The following is a 15,709-nucleotide window of genomic DNA, read 5'->3' on the forward strand; positions in this document are numbered from 1 at the left end:
TATTCAGCTTTCTCTTTCTTTGCAACCTTACATTTTCAGTGCATGCCACCCTTACCAGCTGTTTAAATGCAACGTGCCTATATCTCCAGCATTATGCTGCTGCCCTGGCTTCTCATCAATGTTTTGGTTGCCTGTCCCAACAGCGCTCATTATAGTAGCTTAAGATCCACCTACATAGATATCATACTTATAAAGGGAATTAAATTAAGTTTTATGTGGAATTTGACAGGAAAATGGAAGTTATATAATATTATTCAAGTCAGTTTCTCGGGGAACTGAATACTTCAAACTCTGACTTGTGGACAAATTGTTATCCTGCAGAGATGCAAAGCTTTTCATATGCTACCTCTTTGGAATCTTGAAGAAATGGAGAATCATCTCAGCTTTCCTCAAAATTTCTCTGTGAAGCACTGACGTGGGGCCTAAAATAGGTGGAAGTCGCAGTGCCAAATCACCCACACAGAAGCACTGCAAGTCATCTCTTACTCCCTGACCTGGCTGGAGTATCAAGTTGCTAGCTGTTATGGTCCAACTTGGAATCTTCACCTCCACCACCTTTTCTACCAAAATCAAATACTGGACTGATAAGAGGGCAGGAACAGAGTATATTGAAAGATGCAAAGTATAGGACAGTGGAGGGGTTTCCGCTTGTTTCTATCATTCCTTGTTTTCTTCCTCAACTGATTCAGCTTCCTTTATCATTGACATTACTTCCAGCTCCTCCAGAATAGGGCAGGATCAGAATACAACATAGACTAGGTCCCCCCTAAATGTTTACTGATCAAAGCAGGGTGGGTGAACAGAGATGAAAGATGAGAGAAAAATGCAAGAACAAAGAAGTGGTGGAAGGAGGAGAGCGAGTCTGTGGCGAGGGATTCTGAGGGATTTCCTTGTCCAAGAAGAAGAAATTAAAAGCCATCGCAGACAGTGGCTCTTCACTCTATTCTATCTTCCACCCCAACTGTAACGTCATTCTTCTGCCTCCTCACTACAGCAACAGCAGGAGACAATATGAGGACAAGTCTGTGTCCTGTAGGCCGATCAGACACAATCCAGGATGTCTGAATATTATGGGATCACCTTTCTCTTTTATATAATTACATCAAACCAAACAGCCTACTAATTTCTCAAATACCTATTTGTTGCTACTTAATAGAGAAGGAAAGAATGAAAAGTCAAATAATGCCAAAGTAAGTGTTCATTTTCTAGATCACTTAAATCTCTTTTTGGAACAAATGTGGATACAAATAAATAACTTTAAACTGCAAATTAGAATTCTGGTTAAAATGCCAGGAAACACATGGGTGACTCGGTGATGGGAAACCCACAGGGATTACAATTGAGATGACAAAAAATAATGTACAAAATGATGTAAAAATAAGCTGTTATATTATTAAAAAAAAATGCCAGGAAAATTGTTGGCACTTAGGTTAAGTTTGCTTATTTCAATAAGATAAAACTAATAGAAACTGGTGGCCTGGGGGTTAAGTCTCAGCACTATCACCATAACAACTTCAGTTCCATCACCAGACAAGGAGCTGACCCAAATGGCCTGGCAGACCTCTCCTGTCTCAGCCACTGCTCCACTCAGCAGGGTATTTCAGTCACTCCACCTGTTCCGCTCCCTACTCTGTCTCTGATGAATCCTCTCACCCTCCTGCACCTCTGGCCTGCTCCCCAATTCTTCTAAACAAAAATAAATTAAAATCTTTTAAAAAAATAGAAATAATGAGGGACATTTCTTTCATGTAATTATTCAAATACGTACTGATTCATCTTCACCATTATTCCACCCCCAAAATAAAAGTCAAAAGAAAATGTTACCTCATATTTGGAGCAAAGAACAAAAGTTTGGTCTCCTCCAGAGAAGATCTGCTTAACAATATGATATTTAAAACGATCTGTCAAAAAAATATTCAACAGTATATTTTTCATTATTAAAGCTTTTCCTTGAACCCTTTTTTCTTATATTCCAAAATACATTTTGGTGGATATTCATCAGAGAAGGAACCTTAACTCCTGGGTTCTTTCCCCAGAGTTTTCCCTAGTTCAATTCAAAATAACTATGTTAATGGTACTGTCCAGTCTAACCCTTCCTCAGCCCCCTCCCAACTGTCAACTAACCCTAATCTCATTTCTCTTTCCTTTCTGACACTGTCATGCCACTGGCCTATTTAAAACGGTCACTGCTGTAAGTGGCAACATGCGCCTAATAAATAGTTCAGCCTCTGAGTTTGAAGGCCTCTACCCACTTCAGGGTAAGGTCTGACATAAGGCCTCCATTTCCTATTCCCTTCTTCATCACCCCTCACATCATAACCATGGCAACACTCCAATACCACCACATCGCTTTCATTTCTAGAATACTATCTCCTATGGCGCTGCCTTTGCCACCCCAGTGCCACTGCACTCTCCCTGAACAGCTCCTCCTGGATCGTCATCAGATCAGTGCTCCTGGAACTGAGCAATTCCACGTACTCACCACCGCCCCCTCCCTCACAGAACTCTACCTGGCTTTTAAGATACAGCTCAAACTTCCTCTAACGGGAAAGGTCTTTGATACCTTCCTCTGCTTGCACATTACAGGAAGGCCCCTAACGCTACAACATTTACACAGAAAATTGAAATGTACCTACTTATAAAATCATTGTGGAAAACATCCAACCACAAATCTATGACCTCAAGAGTTAGGTTGTAATGAAAGTTTGAAAATGAGTGGTTTCAAAGAAATCTATAAAACACTGGAGTTTTTAAATGGACATACTTCATATGTTCATACAAGAATACAATGTCTTGGAGGAAAGGACATTTTAAAGTGACAGAGAAATAGGCACCAAGTGATCTTTCACTTTTGGAAACATCACCTAACAAAAACTTACTTACTCTACATTTTATGTTCCACTATGCATTTAGCTGCTCACAGAGTCACTTCATAAATATTTACTGAGTAAGAAGTTTGTGCCAAGTCCTGTACTATATACTAGGATTACAACAAGGAAATGACTTCCTATCCTCAACTTTCTAACAATCCAGCAGGAAACTTATGAAAATGTACTCTAAAATTCTTGATCATGCTATAATTGTGTCATTTTATAGTCTGAAAGATCAAAATCAAAATTAATTATCAAACCACACTTCCTTGAGATGCTCTAGCGCCAATCAGACTCTACATGTATTACTTCAAGTCACTCCTATAACATGACTGCCTTATTTTGTTCCTATGGCAAAGGCACAGCTAACTAATACTAGTTAACTGGGAAAAAATAGCATTAAAAGAAATCACGCCACATTATGAACAAAATAGCAATAGTAAGGGCAAAGTGACAGTACAAGCATACAGTCTCCAGGCTTTAGAATGACCCAGAGCTGGGTTTTACTAAGTCATGCCCCCAGATCTATGTGATCTTGAGCAATTACTTAACCTCTTAAGTCCTAGTCTCTTCATCTCCAATAAGAGGGTAATCGCCATCTGTTCTTAGGGTTGCTTTGAGTGCTGCAATTTGGCTAAGCATTATTAAACATTAACTCTCATTATTAGCAACACTGATTTAAAAATTTTATGCACCATCACCATGGTCTTAGGACCAAAATAACATTGTCTCCTTTCTTTCTTCTTTGGGATTTCAACTACAGAGCCTTGTATATAGTAAACACGTATTTGCGGATTGATGTTAAAATACCTCATGATCATTCCCTTCAAAAAACTTCATAGCTCTTACCACTTAAAAGTTCACTAAATTCCAATGAAAATTCTGCTTACCAGCTCTGGCTGAAAGCTGACCACTGTGGGCAGCCCAGTACCCTTTTACAGGAGATGGGCACTTCACATTACAGGTGTGTCCAGTTCCTAACTGACCTCTTGCTCCACAACCAAATGCATAGATGAGTCCAGAAGAAGGCACGAAGGCTAGAGTATGCTGTCTGGGGAAAGAAATTAAATCGACTTGTGAGCACAGTTTCTTCTGACATGGATATTGATACTCTGATATGGAATCTGAATATCAGACCCTGATTTTTGAGGGGAACAATTTCTACGGGTGCCACTAAAAAGCTTCCCCTATATTTACATGTGACTCTTTCTCCAATGGCTGGTTTTCATAAGACTACCCTCCCACAATCTAACTCCTGGAGAGGGTGGCTAGGCTTACACCAAGCTGAGGGGCCTGCGCTTTTGTCCTGTAGCAAAAGGGGTAAGTGAACCCACCAAAATTTCCAAGTTCTTTGAGACTCTCACTTTCCTTTCCTCAAGGCTTTCCCACATACTGTTAACCTTTTATCCTAAAAAAAGCCTGAGATCCCCACAGTACTCTACTTTATCTAAAACTTTATTACTACTCATATCCGACCTCCAAACTTTCACCACTGCTGAACAGGCAGTTTAAGATTTCCTTAAATAATGGGGCTCATATTGAACCACATTCTCCATCGCTACAAAGACACAATCTATTTTTGTCTTAGAAGAAGCTCTGACAAGCACTCACCTGCCACAAGCAATCTGAGTTACTTCACTGCCCATAAGCTCTAGAACTCTCCTTGGATTAACCTCGTCATTCATGGAATCATGTCCAAGTTGTCCACAGGAACCAGAACCGAAGGTAAAGACACCTCCACTCTAGGAAGAAACAAAGTACCATGTGACTTCACTGTACTCCAAGTTTGAGAACATTTCTCTAAAACCTTTGATAAACAAATTTCATATCATAAATATCCAAGATAAACACTACATTCATTTGTTATCTGTCCAAAATCAACTTCTTTGGAATAGTCATTAAATAGAAAAAAAAAATGTTTTTAAAGAATTTAAAGCTACATCTTTATGGTACCAAGATATCACTCCTTAAGGGAAGGTATACCAGCTGTAAATTTTTGAAACTGCTTAAAAGTACAATGATAAGGCCTCCCTGGTCATACAGGGATGATGTCTCAGAACTATCATACTATCACTGCTGCAGCCTGAGTTCAATCTCTTGTCAGGGAGATAGCTCATATATGGTGCAGCTGACCTCTCCAGTCTCACCCCCTGTTCCCCTCTGCAATGTATTTCGATATACCTACCTGTCTCTGGTGATTCCTCTTATCCTCCCCCCTACCACAAACACCTCTGGCCTATACTGCAGTTCTTGTATGCATAAATAAATAAAAATAAATCTTTTAAAGAAAAAAAGTACAGTGATGTGTTAGAAAGTAAAACCAAAAACAAAGAAATAAGTGAAATGAGATGATATTGCATGATCATTCATAAATATCATTTTAAAAAAACTAAATGTTTCACAACTCCTTTTTAAAAGCTGTACTTGAACAAATGCTGACCATTTATTAAAGTGTATCTATAAAAGTTGTGCAACATGGCCCTCCCTGGAGTTGCAGCAGGTTAAAGAACACAGCACTAAGAAGCTAAAGCCACTTCTGCATGAGTTCTGTTCCCGCCTGCCCCGGAGGAAATCTACATGGTGGGGCAGACCTCTCCTGACCCGCCCGCTGCTCCCCTCAGCAGTGTACTTCGTTGATCTGCCGGTTCTGTTCCCCACTCTGTCTCTGGTGAAGCCTCTCACCGCCCCTGAGCCTCTGGCCTGTCCCCCAGTTCTGTGTGCACAAATAAATAAATCTTAAACAAACAAAAAAAAAGTTGTGCAACATGAAAATACATTTCACTCTCTTAATATGACTGTTTTAGAAACCAAAAAATGGGTTGATAATTTTAAAACATTAATCACGCTTCTTTCTTTTTTACATATTTAAATGGATTGTTTTAAAGAACACAAGATGTTGCTGTATGTATGAGAATTTAAGGTTATTTATACTGCACTTATTTTAAACACCATCACTACTCTCTCTAAAAGACACTCTCAAAAAGATTCAAGCAATGGGCCCTCCCTGGTGGCGCACCAGATGAAAGCACAGCACTAAGAAGCTTCAGCACTTCTGCATGAGTTCAACTCCGGCCTGCCCCGGAGGAGATCCACATGGCGTGGCAGACCTCTCCTGACCTGCCTCAGCAGGTGTACTTTGTCAATCTGCCTGTTCTGCTCCCCGCTCTGTCTCTGGTGAATCCTCTCACCCTCCGCATCTCTGGCCTGTACCCAAGTTCTGTATGAATAAATAAATCTTTAAAAAAAAAAAGATTCAAGCAACGTTAATTGTCTAGTCATACCGAAGCACCCCAGAATAAACCATGCCCTTACTTTCGTGAGGACTGCAGTATGTTCTTCTCCACAACTAATATAGACGACTTTCTGCGTTCGTAAGAGCTTCACATGGCAAGGAGACTCTCGATCTAGAGTGAGATATACAACATTATGTTTGTTTGTCATATATTTGCCTTGGAATGGAAATGTATGCAACTATCTTAGCCTGGAATATTGGGTCCCCCAAGATTCTTGACTCACATATTCTTCTTCCTTCCTTTCCACTTATATGCCCAACAGACATGCCATTTTCCATATAGTAAGAACCTAACTCAAGGCTTCCTAATAGTCCCAACTCTGCCCACCCACAACACACACACAACAGCTTCCCTCATTCCATAAATGACAACTATATCTCTCTAGTTTCTCCTCTATTTCAAGTGACACATCTAATAATAAGCAAAACTGTCTTCATCTTCAAAATCCAAATGTATTCCCACTGCCTCCAAACTGATGGGCCAGATTGACCCCTGACCCGCTATAGCCAAAGTCAAATTAGATCACTCTTCTCAAAACCCTGGCTCCCTTCCTCTCCCCATTCTCTGAGAGAAACCTGAGTGCTTACTGTGCCCACGGGGCCCCACAGAGTTGGGCTCTGTCTCCCTGACTGCCCACCCTCTGCCCTTCACCTGTCCATCCCCTGCTGAGCACACTAGGGTCTACAAGCATCAGAGTCTTTGCATACCCCATTCTTTTTGATCAGAATATTCTTTGCCCACTGTCTACAGGTCTCCTTTCCTACCTGTCTTCCCACAGGTTTTAGCCCAAACACCTAATCAAGGAGACTCTCCTGAGCACCCATGTCAATAGGGAACTTGACTCCCACGCCCTCTGATATACTATGCAATGGCTGGTTTGTTGTTTGCTCTGCCCACACTGACTCTGCATGAAGCAAGAAGAATCTATTCTGTGTATTGCTGTATCCTTAGTACCTACCATGGGGTCAGCACATTGCATCCTCAGGAAGCATGTGCTAACCAAATGAGCATTTGAAACGACAGAGACAAGTGAACAGCTTACTTACCTTCTTCGTCACTGAGTCCTAGCTGCCCTGCATTATTCATCCCCCAGCCAAAAACAGCTCCTGAGAGTGACAGGGCAAAGCTGTGAGCCCCTCCAGCAGCCACTTGCGCCAGTGGGATCCCCTCCAGGGACCTCACCCTCTGCGGGCTGGTCTGGGATGGGAACTCCTTCCCCAGGCCCAGCTGCCCATGGCTGTTCTTTCCCCATGTGAAGAACTGACCATCTGCAACAAAAGTAGATGTTACACAAGTTCCCTCCCCCAAATTATCTAAGAAGAATACAGTTACCCCCATCACACACTCACACTGTATAACTGCCAAAACCCAAACTTCCCTTTGCTAAGACAAGAGAAAAATAAAACAGGTCACTACCCTCCAAAAACTATTAACTTTATGCAAGGAAAAAAACTAAATGTTTGAGGCAACTCAGTTTTAAAAGTGCCAATTACTAGCCTCAAGTGCACTAAGCAAGTTGAGCCAGTTCTGGCCACACCAAGAACACCAGCCCCCAGATTTCATAAGGGCGAGCTGTGGCCCAGCCATGTTGTACCCATGGGGCAGGACGTGGCCACACCTTACCCTCAAGCTTAATGTAGTTTACAGCTGGCTTAGGTATCTCCAGATTTGCATTTTCCATACTGTCATTTTCATTAATTGGGAGATTGATAATGGAATAGAGCTTGACAGTAGGCTGCAACTTGACAAGGCGCTATTGCTAAGAAAAACCTATCTTCTGTGTGCCAAAGACACTCAAGCACAGTCCTGCCCATGCTCATCATGAGAGAGTTGTGGCAGCAATGACAACTACTTCCCTCATCATCCAGTCTGAGGAAGGTAAGAGCTCTGCAAAGACTATCCGAGCACAGCCACTATCCAACAGCAATGCACAAACCCTGACCTGATAAAGGGTTTCAGTTAGATAACGTCACACTAAAATGCCTATAGAAATGGCTAAAAATTAATATAACATTAGCACATATGTAAACGTTACTTTACCAGCTGCAAGAGCCAAGCAATGCCAGTTGCCACAGGAAACTTGTAATATTGTCTGCTGGTTCAGTTTTTGTATTAACCTACAACAGAAAAGGGTTTTTTTTTTTTTTTTGGAGATGGGCAATCACAAACAATGGCCAGAATTGTTCATAATAAAACAGTGGTAAGAAATAATATCATCTTTCCTGAAAAATATTTTAAGTCAAATGCACAATCAGACAAGATGTCATTTCATTAGGTCTTTCACTCACCTCCTGATTAGGTTACTGTTCAAAAACCCTCTGTTAATTCCCACATTGTCATCTCCAAGTCAGGGACAAATGGAAGAAGCTACATAAAAGATATCCCGAAGAATATGATGGGTAACTAAATGGCCTTCCAAATGAATGCACTGCCATAATGCAGCAATTCCACTTCTGGATACATAGCCAGAAGAATTTAAGCAGGGTCCCAAAGAGCTATGTGCACAGCACATTCACAGCAGCATTCTTCACAATATGGATAAGCAATCAAGATGTCCATTAATAGATGAATGGATAAACAATATGTGGTGTAAACATACAACGGAGCATCAATCAGACTTAACAGAAAGGAATTCTAACACACTATAACATGGGAGAAACTCAAGAGCATTATGCTAAGTAAAAGAATTCAGTAACAAAAAGACAAATACTAGATATCTCCGATAAATGGAATCATAGAGAACAGCGAAATTCATGCAAAGTTGAATGGTGACTACAAATGGCTGAGGAGAGGGGAAATGTAGAGTTATGTAGAATACAGAGTTTAATTTTTGCAAGATAAAAAGGTTCTGGAGACTGGTTACACAACATGAATATACTTAACACTACTGAACTGCACACTTAAAAATGACTAAGATGGTAAAAATTTATGTAATGTGTATTTTACCACAAGAAAAATAAAAAATGCAGGCATTGCTTCCACAACTCTGATTCCTTAGAATGGCAGAGAAGGAAGGCCACAGGAGAACTTCAAGTCTCTCCTCAGTTGGCTCATGGGAAAGACAGAGATAAGAAAAATACAAAGTTATGGGGGAAAATAAGTGAAAAGTGCTTACAACAGTCTAACATAGTTTGGTGGCCTGGGAATATATCTTGCTATTTAATAGCTCACAGCTGCCATGTTCCTCTTCATTATGTATCTGCCATGGGAAAAAGGAGTCAGACACACCCTCAGAAGGGCATCCTGAAAGCCAGATGTCCCTTGGGGGAGCTGGGGAATATTTAGAGTGATAGGTACACGTTGCATTTATCAGTGTTTTATTTTCTCAGATATAAAGAGTTGAAAGAATTCACATTAAATAGAACCCAAGTATTTTTTTATTAAGATGACTGAAGAATCATTCAGTGTAAAAAAATAATACATGGGCCCTCCTTGGTAGCACAATGGGTTAAAGCACCACATTATGAAGCTCTCCAAAGCCACTGCAGCACGAGTTTGATCCCTGGCCAGAAAGCTGACCCACATGGCACAGGAGACATCTTCTGACCCACCCACTGCTCCCCTCAGCAGTGTACTTTGTAGATCTGCCCGTTCTGCTTCCCACTCTGTCTCTGGTGAATCCTCTCACCGACCCTGCACCTCTGGCCTGTACTCCAGTTCCGTATGCATAAATAAATAAATCTTTTTAAAATAATAATACATAGATGATTTGGTGATGGGAAGCCCACAGGGATTACAACTGAGATGGGAAAAGGCAAAAATGATGTAAAAATAAACTATTATATAATTTAAAAATAATAATAACAATAATAATACAGCCATCCCTTGGATCATTTGCTTCCAAATGGTCATTAGCAAAAATGATAGCTTAATATCTAAAACAGGATATTAACACTAATACAATCTGCCAATCTTACTGAAATGTTCGCAGCTTTATTGTAACCAACCTCCTGTGTATGTTTTTTCACCTCTGTAAGTTTATGTATCTACCAGCATAGTTAAGGCACTAAGGGCTGCTGTACCACAAGAATTCCCATTGTGCTTTTATTATCACTTCTCTCCTCTGCCCATCACAACCAGAAATCTAGCCTCTACTTCTAAAATTTTGTCATTTCAGGAATGTTGTGTAAACGGAATCATACTGTAGGTAACCTTCAGGATTGACTTTTTCATTTAGAATGATTCCCTGGATATACAGCCAAGTTATGGCATATATCAAAAATTTGTACAAACCCATTTTTTAAAATTTGAACACGCAGTGCTGACTAGAGATCAAGGTTTTAGAAACCCTGTAAAGCAATAATCCTTTTTTCCTGGTCAGTTTCCACTCTAATTCCCCCACAATATTCCCTTTATAGGTCACCATTACACCTACTACAACTTCACAATCACAGCTACAGAAAGAAGCAGGTCAAATGGACAGAAACAAATAACGGGGATGGCCCTGAGGGACAGACAGGACAAGCATAGCACAGTCATGTGCTGTGTTTTACCTACTCACTCACTCAATCCTCTCAAGCTCTGTTAAGTAAATAATACATAAGTCCACTTTTAAGTTAAGAAATGGGGTTTAGAAAAGTTAAACAATCTGCCCAAGGTCACACATTAAATTAGCAAAAGCAAGTTTTAGGAGACTGACTTCAAAGCCATGTTACTTTCCATAACACTAAGGTATGAGGTAACATTTTTTTTCAATTAAGTTATAATATAAAATTATATAAAAGTTAAAACCTCAGAAGGTATCCATAATAACAGATATAGCCAATGATAATTAAACTGCTAACACAACTTGCTTCATTTTGGGAAATAAAATGCCACTAAGAACCTTTACTTGAGTACTTGATCTTCCACAAACTTTTGTCACTGGCATTATAAATCTTTTCCCTAAAATTACACACAATTATTTCACTCTTCCCACAAAATAATGTTAATTTTTGAGAGGAAGGAACTGAAGACATTACCTGCTCTAAACAGTGAGTCAAATCTCTCTTACCATCCATGCTCTTTCCTTTAAAACAGTCGTGATTAAGCAGACAAAAATCAAAGAAGGGCATAAAGTAAGAGGATTCATCAGACACAGAGTGGGGAGCATAACAAGTAGACTGACAATGTACACTGCGGAGGGGAGCAGTGAGCGGGTCAGAAGAGGTCTGCCATGCCATGTGGGTCAGTTCCCTGGCAGGGGATCGAACTCGTGCTGCAGTGGCTTCAGAGAGCTTCATAATGTGGTGCTTTAACCTGTTGCGCCACCAGGGAGAGCCCACAACTCATATTTTTTAACTGGAGATGGACAATTCTGTAAATGAGGACAATTTTTGTGACAAGTATAACAGTGACACAAAGAAAAATAACATTCATGAAGTAATAAGCAGAACCAAAACCAAGGAATCTAATGACATGAAGACAGCATGTCACCTTTACAATTGACATTTGAAGCTCAGATTCCTTTCTGTGACATTCTTACCTGGGCACCGCCACTGAATCCTCAGTCGTCATGAGTCCTAGCTGACCATCACTCCCTGCACCCCAAGAAAAGAGCTGGCCCCGATCACTGAGCGCCAGACTGTGGGATTCGCCACATGCCACATGGACAATGTGCTGATCTGCCAAGGCTCCAATTTGCTCTGAAAGAGACCAAAGCAGAGAGATGAACAATCCAGAAGCAGAAATCACACAGAAGTGTGTACTGGCGAGTTTTATTTCCTAATGAGAATTACTAAATGTGTTCATTCATAGTGAAGCAAGGTGACCTGAAATAAGCAGCCTGGGGAGATTAGCAACAACCTTGTGCTCAGTTCCTGGTATGCAACATTGCCCCTGATGTGAATCTTGCTTCATGCTAGGACATGTACTGCCATGAGGCAGGTGGACTGGAGGGGTCCCGTGACTACTGACCTCTCACTCCCTCTCTGATATGCAACTATACAGCTCACCTCTTGGTGAGCCACAGCTGACCATGAACAGCTGCTAATACAAACGCACCCAGGGCCCTGATGAAACTGAATGTATATACGAGCTCCCGACTTCCTACAGACAGGGCTCGGAGCTGGGATGCAAATCCGCTGAGTCAGCACTGGTACATTAAACCTGCTTCTTCTTGTTTGCTCTGGTGTAAGTGTTTCCTTCATACCATATATCAATAGAAATTTTAAATGTTGTGTTTTTGAAAGCTATCAGTTTAGAACCATCTACACTTGGCAACACACATGCCAATAGCACCACACACAGGCCCGGGTTCCCTCAGGTGCCTGGTTCCCGTCTCCAGGAAGAAGCCTGAAGATTTACTATCTAGAGATGCTGAACCAAATGTAAGCGGGAAAGACGTATACTACTAAGTTAAGGAAGTGAGGGTAATTCTTCCCAGGAATAATGAGATATACCCTGCCCCACAACACACACACACACACACACACACACACATACACACGTGCATACTTTTCTCCCCTCAATTCCATAAAACAATCATCTATCTAGCCAGGACAAAGTGGTATTCCTTCCTGGGGAAATGTGCCCAAAAGGCCCACAGTGTCTGACATTTGTGGCTCCCATCCAAAAATGTCCAGCTTTTCATTAGTTAGCAAACCTTGCCTGCACACAGTTCCAATTACCTTTTAGTACCTCAGTCTTAAGTATAAAGGCTTTCCAAGAGTCACAAAATACAAGAGGAAACTGTTAATAAGACAAAGAAGTAAACTAACAGAAGAAAATGAACTCTAAACAAAACAGATCAGGCCGTGAGCAGATTTTTTAAAAGAAATCATTAGCGAAATAAAATAAAAAAAAGAATATTCAAACCTTCAGAAAGCAAGCAAAACTGTTTTAGAGGAAAAAAATGACATTTTTACTTGGCAACATAAATTTAAGAGAAAAGCCCCCAAAAATCAGGAAATTAAAATTGAAGACCTTTTCTCAGAAACAGAATAAAAATTCAAGATACTTTCTAGGAAATAGAATTAAAAAGCAATGAGCAAAATGCTCATGGGGGAGGGGAAGACAGTGGAGAAAACAAAGGATCAAAAACCTCAATAAGAGAAACTAGAAAAATTCTTGTAGCAAAGAATATGAGTTTCATATTGAAATGACTTACTGAGTGCTCAGAATAAGGACCGACAAGAGACCTGCTTCAGAGCACTTCATCTTGAAATTTCAGAACACTGAGAAAAAATAAAAATTTCTAGAAAGGAAAACAGCTTATATGCAATGAACATAAATCAGAATGGCATCAGATTTCTCAGAAACAATACTGAAAACCAGAAGACAGTGGTGCAATGCTGTCACAATTTTGAAGGAAAAGCAGCAGAGAATTCTATATCCACCAACTGTGAGTCAAATGTGAGAAGGGCAAAAAAGATACATTTGCAGTAAGGCTGATTTTCATGTAAAGGTCTTAAAATATTTTCTCTCCCATGCTGCCTTTCTCAGAATGTTACTAAGATTATGCCTCAAAACAAAAAAAGATTCGGGATCCAGAACACAGAAATCTTACTAAGAAGAAATGAAGAACATTTCCAAAGCAGCTATGTAGCAGGCTATCAAGCAAAGTTGGAGGGATGGCTCCAAGGTGAAAAAAGTATAATGCCATCTGATGAATTTTACATTATTATGAGTTTTACGGCTTGTTCAGAGTATATAGAGGTCACTGTGCAAATGAAACCGACCGTGACACAGAAAACCATAATAACCAAATTAATATCATTTACTTATTTTAATCTTTGTTAAATTGATTTTCAAAATCAGCTAGGGTGACAGTATGTGTGTGAGGAAGAAGAAGAGTAAGGATAGAATATAAAAGAATCCTTACCCTCCCTGGGTGCAGTCTCTGGGTATTTTCAAGAGTTTTTAGAATAGCATTATAAATATGTTACTTAGAATAAGAACACAAATATCAAAAGAAGGTGGTCACTTCTGGGAGTGAGAATCAAGGAGAGATACAGACAAGGCAGGGACTGCTATTTGACCTAGGAATGGTTTGTGTAATTCTATTACTTGAAAACAAAAAAACTTTGTAATTAAGCAGCTGAATATTGGCTCATGTTAGGGAAATTTCCTGAGAGATGCTGTAACTCCTGTTGTTTCCATTGCCCATGTTAACTTCTCACTATTTAACAAATTGCCCAACTCAGACTTGCTCCTAAGAACAGTCCTGTCTTTACTTTGGAGAAATATATGGAACTCCTGCCAAGTAACCCAGATGGCTGACACTCTACTGCCATGAACGGATTTCCACCTTGTACCACACAGTTCAGGATCTGGGTAGCTTTTCTCCCGGCCTGAGTGCCTGACAAAGTACCTCAGCTGTGACTGAGGCTTGTCCTCCAATATATTACTCCTGTGCCAACCACTATTCTCTCCTGCTTGAATGCTCACACAGGCTCACAGAGAACTGTCATGTTTCTCCACGGTATAACAGAACACTCTATCTGAACTACCCCCTACATCTCCTTGTCCCAAAGCCTGTCGGTGGAATTCCTCCTGATCTTATTTATCACAGTTGAGTAGCCTCAAAAGAGCACTTAAGATTCCAATCACCACTTTCTCCCAGCCCTGCCAAGCCCTAAGCAAACCAATTTCTGTCCCATCACATATCATTCTGCTTCACAGAAACAGACATCAAAGTCCTCACCACCACAACAAAACTTGCAGCCCCAAAGGCATTCTGCTAAGTAATGTGAAGGTTTGTAGAAAATTGTCTTACCTTTTTTTCTTTTTTATTTCCAACTTAGAGTCAGAAAATCAAATTCACCTGATTCAGACTGAGACTCTGTTAGAGTGAGACTATAATCTCTCTTCTAGAACTTACTCCCTAGGTCAGGCTAACGTGCAATAAGCACTTCATTCACACCTCTCACTGGGAGCAGTTGAACATGAGGCTGCAGGGCACATTTTCACATGAGGTTCTTCTGATTCACTCTGTCAAGACTATACACTATATTTTGCAGATAATGACAGTGCTTCAACCCACACGTTAAAATAATTAAACACACTGAAGAAATATTTGGCATGGGGTGGGGGTAGAGCACATTTTTTTCTTTCCTCTGATCCTTTCAGCAACACTTAAAGTCATTAAGTCTTTAGCAATATATCAAGTCTGATGAGGCAAGGTAAGAGGGGAGAACAGTGGCAAACATGGAATGCTACTTAGAGCAAATGAGCAGTTCAGCTGAATTCACAGCAGTAGCATTACTTCTACTTAGCTTTTGAATGCATGGTAATTTTTAATTTTATTTTCAAGTTAATAGTAAATCTGGCACTAAAGCAACAAAGAGCAGTGATAGAGAGGGGTGATATGGGGTCTAGAGGGTAGCTGAACAAGTCCATACTTACTTAATCCTTGCAACAACCCTTGGAGTCACGGCCACCCTAAGTCAGGAACAGAAGTAGGTACAGAATCTGGCCAAAGTTCACCCACAGTGAATGGTGGCACTTGGCCTGGAGGTTTTTCTGACTTCAAAGCCATTCCACCCACCATACTGCTATACTCTCTTCTGTCATGGAAAAGGACTAGGTAAATTTTAAATTGGTAAAAAATAACTATGGGCCCTCCCT

The 15,709-nt window shown here is 40.4% G+C and overlaps 1 protein-coding gene across 2 annotated transcripts in view; it reads right to left on the reverse strand.

Annotated features, from left to right (window-relative positions):
- Positions 1 to 15,709, reverse strand: part of HERC3 (HECT and RLD domain containing E3 ubiquitin protein ligase 3) — a 98,749-nt gene that overhangs the window by 58,467 nt on the left and 24,573 nt on the right. For both annotated transcript variants that reach the window (XM_012724196.1, XM_004681128.2), the window contains exons 4-10: positions 11,628 to 11,787; positions 8,204 to 8,280; positions 7,210 to 7,431; positions 6,183 to 6,274; positions 4,482 to 4,612; positions 3,761 to 3,921; positions 1,825 to 1,901 (exon numbers count right to left, since the gene is read on the reverse strand). In XM_012724196.1, the coding sequence (XP_012579650.1) occupies positions 1,825 to 1,901; positions 3,761 to 3,921; positions 4,482 to 4,612; positions 6,183 to 6,274; positions 7,210 to 7,431; positions 8,204 to 8,280; positions 11,628 to 11,787 (920 nt within the window). The remainder of the gene's footprint in view (positions 1 to 1,824; positions 1,902 to 3,760; positions 3,922 to 4,481; positions 4,613 to 6,182; positions 6,275 to 7,209; positions 7,432 to 8,203; positions 8,281 to 11,627; positions 11,788 to 15,709) is intronic.

This window comes from Condylura cristata, unplaced genomic scaffold (genome assembly GCF_000260355.1).
Source record: "Condylura cristata isolate star-nosed mole 26May11 unplaced genomic scaffold, ConCri1.0 scaffold00012, whole genome shotgun sequence".
NCBI lineage: Eukaryota > Metazoa > Chordata > Mammalia > Eulipotyphla > Talpidae > Condylura > Condylura cristata.